Source organism: Colossoma macropomum, unplaced genomic scaffold, assembly GCF_904425465.1.
Source record: "Colossoma macropomum unplaced genomic scaffold, Colossoma_macropomum, whole genome shotgun sequence".
NCBI lineage: Eukaryota > Metazoa > Chordata > Actinopteri > Characiformes > Serrasalmidae > Colossoma > Colossoma macropomum.
The window spans coordinates 21,684,154-21,695,690 of record NW_023494791.1 but is presented as its reverse complement, the minus strand read 5'-3'; the positions used below and the strand labels follow the sequence as shown (position 1 = coordinate 21,695,690).

The 11,537-nt window shown below is 39.6% G+C and overlaps 1 protein-coding gene across 1 annotated transcript; it reads left to right on the top strand.

Moving 5' to 3' along the window:
* The first annotated feature begins 1,926 nt into the window (after positions 1–1,926).
* LOC118810529 (pollen-specific leucine-rich repeat extensin-like protein 1) lies at positions 1,927–11,534 on the top strand. Its single transcript, XM_036574356.1, has 4 exons — positions 1,927–2,263; positions 5,032–5,177; positions 6,046–6,157; positions 6,311–11,534. Exons 1-4 carry the CDS (start codon positions 2,002–2,004, stop codon positions 9,097–9,099), a joined length of 3,309 nt encoding a protein of 1,102 aa, XP_036430249.1. The 5' UTR covers positions 1,927–2,001; the 3' UTR covers positions 9,100–11,534.
* The last annotated feature ends 3 nt before the right edge of the window (positions 11,535–11,537 follow it).

Genomic DNA, 11,537 nt, shown 5'->3' with positions numbered 1-11,537 from the left:
GGAAAATGGTGCTGATAAAATGAACAGTGAGTATAGATACAAGGAGCTGGTTTTAATGGCTTTATAGCCATTTATATATTAATGTGATTTAGACCATGGCTGATCAGTGTAGATCCAGAAACACATCTGCTACAAAATCAGCCTGAATCTCATGAATCACCTCCACTGATTCAGTCTTGCATTCTCCCAGTTCAAACAATTTGTGTGTGTTGGCAGAGCATCATCAGTCTTAAGAGCTTGTTGTAGTTTCTTCTTTGATTTCCATGTCCTGTAAGCACAAAGGCTATTATTAACTAAACCAGTTTGATGGCTTCCAGTTGGGGTCAAGACTCATTTACAATTGTCATGATTCAGGATTTAATAATTGGCCAGGGCCCACCGACAGGCCCAAAGTTTTATTACACACTTCTATAAACTAAGAATTGCTCAGCCAGTTTACATTGCAGTTCATGTAGTTACTGAATAATAAGCCTTAGTATGTAGTAATCCTAGGATTTTAAGGGGTTAACTGAATTAAAGAGTTCTGTTGTGTCCAACCTAAACACATCCATCATCCATTTCAGAAATGTTGTAGTGAAATAGTTCTCTGGTGTATGATTTTAAATGTACTTACATGCTGTTCTGCTTCTTAAAAATATAGTTGATTTTAGACTGCATTGACTGCATTGTTCTTCAGTTTATTTGTTTATTTTGGGTTTTTGTAGCTCTGTACTGGTAAATCTTTTACCAAACCAACACAATTCAATGTCTGAATCCCCTTGTCCATTTTTCATCATCTGTACAGCTGGGTTTGGAAAGGAAAAGCAGGAGGGATAATTCACAACTTTTATTCTATTATTTTTTTAATTTAATTCATTTGTTTACATGCTCATTCAACAGCTGTGCTTTTATAGATCCAGAGGTTTCTATATCCACACTCTTAAAAAGATGGTTCTTCAAGGGTTCTATAGTAAAGGCAGTTATTCTATTTAGAACCATGAGTTCTATATAGAAACATAACATGCTTAAATGGTTCTTTGCATGGTGAAATCGTTCTTTAGTTGGATGGAGAATGTGTTGTATATGGTTCTATATGTAATATTTTTGAAAATGGTTCTGTGTAGCTTCAAAATGGCTTCTGTTGTAACAATAGAAGAACGCTTTTTGGTACTATAAAGAACCAAATACAACACATTCTCCATCAGTCTGAAGAACATCTCACTATTGAAAGAACAATTTAACCCTTCTGTCATCTTCAGATTTGAAACTTTTGCTGGGAATTATGTGTTATGTGTTCTGTGTACACTGATGTGTACAAAATGTGGAAAGGACACTGAAAACATCATCATTTTAATCTTATGTTTCAGCCAGTTATTCCCATTAAGTCATTAAATATGAAGCAAAAAAATGTGTCAATCATTTATTTAGAGATGTTAAACACTAAATTGACCCCAAAGCAGAAATGGTTCTAAATGGAACCATTGCCTTTACCCAAGAACCCCTGAAGAACCATCTTATTTCAACAGTCTAATCCAGCTACACTACATGGTTTTGTGTTTTTCCTCTTCTAGCACACCTGATATAGCTCAGGAAGGGCTTGATCCTCAGCTGTGACAGGTGCAGGGAAGAGCAGGTGAACTACATGAGCGGAGCTGGACAACACCGCTGTAGGTCCTGTCTCAGAGGCTGGCAGTGACTCTAAACTCCTCAGTGGACTGTGGTCCTCAGCCCAGCGCCCCAAATAATCTACTGAAGTAATAAGCGCTGTGCGGAAGTGAGAGTTATTTTTGACTCCGCTCTGAGTTTGAGTCAGACGCGCGCGGCTCCGCGGATCTTCACACCATCGTTTCCTCAAATCGGCGCGCGCACATGGCATACAGATCGAAGGAACTGCGAAGTGGCGCGCGCCCGTGCCGTCGACCAATGATACGTCACTGTAAACTTCGCCCCGTCTGTGAAAGAGAAACAGGTCTGTGCTCGTTAAGCTCAATAAAGTCAGTCCAAACTGCGCTGAATGTCATCATGGAGGATGACGGTGGGTTTCAGACCCAGTTCGCCTCAGTGATGGAGAACGTGCTGAAGGCGGCCGTCGGCGAGGCCACCAAGCTGTTCGAGCGCACTCTGCAGCAGCTGAGAGCCGAGCTCGTCCACTTGAGGCAGGAGAATGTGGACTTAAAGACCGGCGCTTTTGCTCGCCAATTCAAGACAACACTCGCCGGAGAAGGAGCGCAGAGGACTGATCAGACAGCAGGACCACCCAGACGTGATGTTGGTGTACAGTGTGGTAAGTGTGAATTACTGAACACATTTAAGAACAGCACGCATAAAACACTTCCTGGAAAACTATTAACGACTCTCCACACATACAAAGGGGCCGTTTCATTATAAAGGGTGGGCTGCCAGAATGATGCTCTGGCCCACAGTGTAGTCTTTACACTGTAAACTTCACTAAGTTCCCTTAAAAAATCTTACAAACTCATTGCCTAGAAAAAAACTTAGTGACTCAACAGATTACATGGCTTATATAAGATGAGAATCACCATTTCTGAGGACTCTACTACAGTGCCCTCCACAAATACTGGCACCCCTGGTAAACATGAGCAAAACAGGCTGTAAAAAACATTCTTTATTGCTTATCCTTTTAATCTTGCTTTCAAAATATTAACAAAAATCTGACCTTTTTGAAGTACAATGATAGAAAAAAAACATAAATCTCATCAGGAAATATTTTTTCTCAAATCTGTATGTGCCACAGTTGTTGGCACTCCTTCATTTAATACTTTGTGCAGCTTCCCTTTGCAAAGATATCAGCTCTGATTTCTCTCCTGTAACACTTAATGAGACTGGAGAACACATGGCGAAGGACCTGAGATCATTCCTCCATACAGAACCTCTCCAGATGCTTCAGATTCTGAGGTCCACTCTGTGGACTCACCTCTTCGGCTCATCCTGCAGGATTTCTATGGGGTTCAGGTCAGGACACTGGGGTGGCCATGACAAAACTTTAATTCAGTGGTCAGTGAGTCATTTGTGTGTTGATTTTGAGGTGTGCTTTGGATCATTGTCCTGCTGGAAGATCTAAACGATGGCCCAGTTTAAGCTTCCTGGCTGAGACAGTCAGGTTTTGATTTTATTTCTGCTGGTACTTGTTGGAGTCTGTGATGCCATGTATGTGAAGAAATTGGCCCAGGGCTTTTGGAAGAATAACAGCCCCACAAGATCACAGATCCACCTCCATACTTCACAGTGGTGAATGAGGTACTTTTCTGCATGGCTATTTTTGTGTCCACACCAAAGTCAACTCTGACGTTTATTGCCAGAAACCTCTATTTTGATCTCATCTGACCATAGGACATGTTTCTACTGAAGGTTCCAGTACCGTTTGGTGAACTGTAGGAGCTTGAATTTGTTGGTCCTTGACAGCAGAGACTTCTGGCAAACGCCGCAAACAACTTGTGGTTATATAGATAGTGTTTGATTGTAGTTTGGGAGAAAGTCTGACGCCAAGACCTGACTAATGTCTGCAGTTCTGTGATACTTGAAGATTCTTTGTCCACTTGAACCATCCTCCTCACTGTCTGTAGGATCAGTATGGACATACATCCTCTTCCTGGTAGATTCTTAATGTCTCCAGTTGTTTTAATCTTCTTAATTATTGTTCTGATTGTGGAAATGTGCGTTTTCAAAAGTTTAGCTATTTTCTTGAAGCCATTTCCTGATTTGTGCAGCTCAACAACATTTTGTTGCACATCATTGCTGTTTTTTCTGGTCTGATGGATATATTCCCCAGTGAATCAGGAAGTCATAACTGACTAACTGACTAATCATAACCTAATTGCTCTGGTGAACTTAAACATAAAATATGAATAAGAATATACTACAGTTAAATTTCATTTCTAGGGGTGCCAATAATTGTGGCACACATACATTTAAGAACATTTTTTTTTTCATGATGATTTATTTTTTTCTTTCAGTCATTTTATCTTAGCCCTTGTGTGGTGTTCATATTTTTGTTACTCAGTGGTCTCCCACCGCATTATTGGCTTTTAAAATCATAACCATAACAATTTATGTAAAAATACCACCATGTTTAAAATCATAAGTGGTCAGTGTAGAGTTCTCTTTTTGCAGCTGTAGCCAGTCAGCAGCCTGTCCATGTTGTCCACCCTCACACACACGCACACATATACAAACACATACACATATACACACACACACACACACACACACACACACTAACAGCAGGCCATGTAGGAGGAGAACAGAGTGAAGGGACACAGCACCTCTACACTTTTATTTATTTATTATTTATTTTATATGTTCTTCACAGAAACTGAGCAAAGCCCAAGGAATCTGATGTTGTGATAATAATAAATCGCATCATTTTTTCTTTTGGTAAACATTGAAAATGGGTCCCACAGACCTGAACACCACACGAGGGTTAAAGGTTAGGTTTTTGCTAATATTTTGAATGTAAGAAAAATAATAAATAGTTAAGAATATTTTTTACAGCTCATTTTGCTCATGATTACCAGCGATGCCAATAGTTGTAGAGAACATTGTAGCTTAATGCATATTTGTCATTCTGTTAGTATTCATGACTCCAGGCTGAACTAGTAAACCTGAACACAAAACACCATCATGAGGAGAAAAACATGTTAAATACTTCCAGACTTTACATTTAACATGATAATAATACTACACATAATTCATTCTGACATTTGTATTTTATGTTTTTTTCTGTAATGTCTGTTCATTTTACTTAAAATATTGTTTCCCCTAAATTTTCAAGTGCCATATTAGACTTGATGTGAATGCAAGTAAAAACAATCAATAGTGCTATAAAACAGAAACATGAGCATCCCATTATTAAAAAGAAGGCTACATAAATAGCTTGTGGGATCAACAATTGTGTATAAGCTCTGTTACTATATAAACATTTTTGTGTTGTGTTACTTGTAGGTTACTTCTCAAGGCTTTGCGCAACTACCATTTTTGTGTAGGACCTTCAGTGTTTTCTTGACTATATTAAAAGTATTAATCATTTTCCAGAAAAGCCCCTCATGGTGGAAAGATGCTGCAGCCCAGCCCCATTTGGCCTTCAGCTAGATATCGCAAGTGATGGTCTTGCAGATTTGTGTTCCACTGCTGCAGACGATGGAAACAGACAGCTTGCTTTGCTGCTCATTAAAAAAGAAGTGAGAACTTATTTTAGTGAGATGTTTTTGTGTCTGTTAATTGTGCATATTTAAATGAATCGGTTTGGTAACTAGTGCTGTTCAAGGTTGTAATTTCAGCTATTTAACAGTGTCATTATAGAGTCTAGGGGTCCACAATTCCTGATGTATGCATAATTGTGTACTGTGGCCCCAAAATGTATTTGGACATTTTTACCTTTCTTAAAAATGTATTAAGTTCATTGTGTCAGAAGACAAGGCGTCAGTTTATTTATGTATTTTAAAGAGACCATTCAAAGACATTTCAGTTTGTTATCCTAATAGCGTTTCTGCAGACCTTTTCAGGGTCGCATCCAGGATGGCTTTGTACACTTCTGAGTTCATAATCCCATCAGTGTTTTCTTACAACCATTGTAAGGAAAACAGGAAAACAAGAAAAACTTTAAAAAGTAAGTAACTGGGTTAACTTGAAATGTTTATTGAGCTTCAAACAGTAGTGTAATAGATGATAAAATACACATTATTCATTTGTTAAATTAATATTACGATAATTCAACGAACTCAAAATTTCAAGTTAACCTGGTAACTTACTTTGAAGGTTAAAAGCGTGATAGATTTTTACAGTGTGACGCTTCCACCTCTTAGTGCAGTCTAGTTGGAATTCTACTCCAGACTTATTCCACACAAAGAATCTATCATCGGTTTGATGTTGTGCTTAAAGTGTTTTTTTCTGAAATAAATAGAATTTATTTTATGAAGTAAACTAAAGAACTTCAATAAAATTTACCAATGCTTAAGTGGTTAGTCCAAATACTTTGTGGGGCCACTGTACGTGTATTGACTTACTTACATATTTGTTTATTTATTCATTGTATTTTTTTCTCCTTAGCCTCAGGAGACTGACTGTGATGACTATGCACCTGGATACTTTTTACTGAAGCAAGAGGGTGCTGAGCCAATACTGGTGCGCAAGGAGCCCTTTAAGAACACCATGGAAAGAGGTGTGGGAGTTACCATAACTGGACAGAACATTGTGTTTGGCGAAAGCTTTCTCTATGCCATTACCTTCATGTCAACTTTACATTCTGCTTCACTCTGTATTTCCATGCTTCCATCTAACCTTGCTTTCCTCTCATCTTTCTGCATGTGCACAGTTACGATCCCCTCAACATTCCAAACAGTGACCAGATGCTATGGAAATCCCAGAGAAATATCAACTGCTAGTACATCCTCAACCACTAATCCAGCCCCAACCACTAATACAGTCTCCTGTAGCAATAGAGTGGACTACTCTAATAACAAAGTTACCCAGACTACAAGTACATCTACTTTCAAAGGTTTGGCTTCGCTGAGTGAAACAGAAAGACAAAAAACCTCTCCATCAGCTATGATATCAAATTTACCAGAGCTACCAGCTAGTTCAACTCAGCTATCTCTTCCTGCAGTTAGCTTACCTGCACCAGCAATCTCACTGTCTCGCAAACAAGGTCAGATGTCAACACCTAGAGCCCATCTAACAGCCCCACCAGTTTCATCTCAAACAAATCAGCTCTCTGAGCCACATGTCCAGCTCAAAACCTCCCAACCTCCACAAATTGTTCAAAATATCCAGCACCCTTGTGCAGTGGCAAGGCTCCCTCATCCTCAACACCAGAATCTAGACTCTTGCTCTTCTGTCCAGTCATTACAAACTCCAGTTGTAACTGCAAAGAAAAGAGTTTTACCAGCCTCAGTAGACCAAACTGTGAGACCAATAGCTCGGTCATCCCCTCAGGCAAAGCAGCTTTCAATCCCTCCAGTCGAATCATTTATTCCTCGAGTCAGGAGCAAGACTGCACTAAGTCGTTTTTCGGGTCCTAGAGCCCAGCTTCCATTTCCTCTAGACCAGTGCACAGCTCCTATTCCATTGTCTCAGATTACATCTCCACCAAACCCTGTCCCAAATCCACCTGTCCAAGACCCACTTTCACCTGGCCAAGGCCCAGTTCAAACCATCCAAGGCCAACTTCCACCTGCCCAAGGTCCAATTCAGCCCATCCAAGGCCCTCTTCCACTTGGCCAAGGCCCAGTTCTACCCATCCAAGGTGCGCTTCCACCTGGCCAAGGCCCAGTTCTACCAGTCCAAGGCCCACTTCCACCTGGCCAAGGCCCAGTTCTAACCGTCCAAGGCCCACTTCCACCTGGCCAAAGCCCAGTTCTACCCATCCAAGCCCCACTTCCACCTGGTCAAAGCCCAGTTCTACCCGTCCACACCCCACTTCCACCTGGCCAAGGCCCAGTTCTATCTGTCCAAGGCCCAGTTCCACCTTGCCAAGTTCCAGTTTCACCACTCAAAGGTGCAGTTCCACCTATCCACGTTCCAGTTCCACCAGCCCATGCTCCTGTACCACCAACTCAATCAAATGAGATACTTCCACCGCACTCACAGAGCTTAAATCTACAAGCCCATTTTCCTTCTGTGCCTCTTCACAATCTGGCCCCATCATCCCAGTCATCTTATCCTCCGACTCACATTCCATTTACCCAGTCCTACATTCCAGTACAATCAATGAAGTCTTCTGTTTCTCCAGTTTCAATTCCACAGACTAATGCTCCATCACCACTAGAGCAAATGCCAGTTACAACACCTCACTATCTGCCTGGCCCTCTTTGTTCATCTTCAGATCAGTTTTTTCCTCCACCTGATAATACATCAGATTTACTTCAGCCTTTGCCCCCCATGCCTTTCCACTCACCCATTGTGCTAACCCAGCAGGAGGCTGCATTAGAGCAACCTTCCATGATCCATTCACAATCATCTGGGCAACCTTTACAGCTTGCACCACTTCTTACCCCGAAAGAACAGCAAGCAGCAGCCTGCAACCAAGGTAATGTGTCTAAAAGAGGACCTACCGTGCCTATAGAAATACCCATTTCTACAGGTAGTAGCTTTGAGGAAACTATACAAAGGTTTCCCCCTTGCTCAAGTCCAACCATCAGTTGTGAGGGCAATGAATCCATCCCCATGGACATGCATGATGAAGACTCCATAGCAAATGATGCGAGTAGCAGTCCTGCACTAATGCCTGGAATGAGTGAACGTTTTAAGGTTCTTTCCAAGCCTGAGTCAAATTTCAGAGTGTTAGATTCTACAAAAGAACAACAACCCTTCAGACTGAACATGGTGAAAGGTCCACAGATAGGCAATGAAGTCAGCAAGCAGAATCAGACCAAAAGTGGAACAATAGGTCAAGTTTGGGAATCAGCTGATTCGTCTTGTGCATTACCACATTCAGCTTTGAGTGCTCCTGCACCAGATGTGGGCCGCGCGGTGCCGAAAGCTTCACGTAGAGTACTGGAGAAGAATACCGAGTGCTCTGAGTGCGGTAGGATTCTCAGCAATGCGTCTTCTTTGGAGAACCACATGAGGCTCCATAGGGGTGAGAGGCCTTATAACTGCTCCCAATGCGGAAAGGCCTTCCCCAGTGTCCGAGGCCTCAACCGCCATGTAAAAGTCCACGCAGAGGAGAAAGGTTACAAATGCGAGGAGTGTGGACGGAGTTTCGTTTACCAATTCACACTAACGAAACACAAACTCATCCACTCTGGAGATAGGCCCTTCCCTTGTAAAATATGTGGCAAGAAGTTCTTGGCCAAGACGGACCGGGCCACTCATATGCGCATGCATACAGGGGAGAAGCCGTTCTTCTGTGGTCAGTGTGGGAAGACATTCAAGCATAGAGTTGCACTGAACATGCATGTACAAGGACATAGAGGTGAGAAACGTTACGTGTGTCCACACTGTGAGAAAGGCTTTGTGGATTTGGGTAATTTTAAGAGACACAAACGCATCCACACGGGGGAGAAGCCATTTGAATGCAAAGAGTGTGGTAAGCGTTTTACTCAGTCAGCACACCTCAAGAAACATCTCAACACACAACATGCAGCATCAAAACCAAAATAGACACTTCAGTATGAGCCATGAGATAAATATTACACCAAATTGCTTGTGAGTACAAATGGTAACTCACTGTTGCTGATTAATTTTAGCTATTTCTTTCTAGCTATGCCAATTAGTGCACTGTTTCCCTTTTTAACTCATTGTGATTTTTTTACATGTTGCATAATGGTTCACATGCTATTGCCAAACAGAGACTTTAAACTTTTCACATTCACATGTTTACACTTTTCTGTAGTGATTTGAAGTATAACTGTATGATGGGCATTTTTTTAAAAAAAAGGTAATAGGTGACAAGATAACCAGTTTCATTCCAGAGAAGTCTTATATTGTTTATGTTTTTTATGAGAAAGTGGTTATTTATTATTCCTTTTTAACTGAATACCTAGGTTAAACCCTTAACAGCAACAACCCTTTAAGGTCCTCAGGTCGTCTGAAGAATTAACTGTGAAAATGGAAATCATTGTGATTTATTAATACAGAATATCGCTGCTGTCAGAACAAAATGTTATTTTTATTATTTATCTTTTTTTTGACGCAGTATGAAATTGCCAGCTGACACAATTGCCAAAATTTCAAGATGAATGGACCAAAAGAAATGCCCCAAAATGACTTGGAGTTAATAAATTCTACATTCTATTTCCAGTAAAAGTTAAGAATGTTTTCCCTCTCCTGTAAAGTTAACATTTTGGAGATATGAGGATTTGTTTCAACAGCAACGATATACTTTGAAGTTACTATGCAAATAATGCAGAAGAAAATGTGAATTTTTATTCTTTTTTAAACAGTAAGCTCTTGAATGTGTTTTTTGGAGCTATAGATGTTTATAGTGTTTCGTGATCTTCTGAAGTTTATAAACAAATGCAAATTCTTTGTAAATGTGGAAATACAATGTAAATGAAGTAGACTTTTCAATAACACCTGTGCACCATTTGAGAGGTTTTCTGGCCCATTCGCTCCCTGAATCATCATGCATTTCAACCATGATGAACACTATGAAGTCAAGGTTAATGACATGGTAAGCAGCAGAGTTTTTTTGTAGTGTACATCTTGACTATAAAAGAATTCTAATTTCATCTATCTATTAGCTAACTATTAGCTTACAGTGCTTACAGTGAGTACTGCTTTGTTGATTAGTGTGAAATGCTTTACTTTCAAAAAACAGAACTACAATACCCAAAAGCATTAAAACACAGGAGATGACGCTTTATCACATTTCCTCCTATGGTGTTACATGTGGTTGTCTCTAAAAAGGAACTGTTAGGAACAGCATCTTGCTGAAAACGCTAACAGCAGTCACAGTTTATTTACATGTGAGAGAACAGATTTCCCAGTTGTTCTGCTGAACTGGTTTGGATGAGAAGTATTACGGCATTGGATGTCCTTAAACAGAGATTAGACTTGGTCTTAGTTTTTAATTCAGTTATTAGAAGCCACCCTGCTTTAAAAAAGCCTTTTGTTCTTCTACATGCGGTAGGCCTTTCTATTTTTAGATTCCTTGACATGAAGAGCCTGACAGTTTTTTGCTTAAACACAATTGTGGACTATGTAACTATTTACAGCATCTGTATTTTTTTAAAAACACTCTATGCATTCTAATGAAACTCTTATATGAAATTTATTTCTCAAAGTAATGTAATGCAAATCTTTCTCTGCACTCTTATGCAGCTAACATAGCCTTGCAGTCAATTAAATTATTCCAACAACAAAATGAATTCTTTTTGGACCATTTCACATTGAATATCCATTTATAACAATTATGGATATAACGAGTTTTTGTAAAAAATAACAGCTGACATATTATGGAAAATATATTTTTTTGCTCTAATAAAGATGATATTAGTCATAACAGAGCATTAATATTACTTGTGTGTGTAAAGCCCACTCCCAACAATTTACATCAGGAAAAAATAAATTGGTCTATACTTCATTTTACAAAGAAACAACATTCCAGATGATGACTCATACAGTTCCATGCAGTTTAAAAACCATTACTAAATGTGGGGAATATCATGGAGGTGTAACATGCTTAAAACATGACGAACAAAATTTTAAGCAATAAAGTCTGTTATGTATGCGTCACTCTTCTTCTAAGTTATAGGCCTTGTTTCATTGTGCACTATGATTTACCAGCATGTTACATGCTGATATACAGTACTGTGCAAAAACCTTAGGCAGCCTTGAAAATAGTTTAAAACTCTTTATTTTAGCAGTAAGTGTGTTTTTGCCATTAAACCCCCTATATAATATTCCAATTGTTACAAATAAACATAAATACAATAAAAGTATCAAGAGTATCTTGTTTTCACACTTTTGCACAATACTACACTAAATGGCCACTTCATTCCTTTTATCTATACTCTTTATCCATTTTGTGAGCTCCTCTTGTCATATAGATGCACTTTGTAGTTCTATAGTTACAAACTGTAGACCATCTGTTTCTC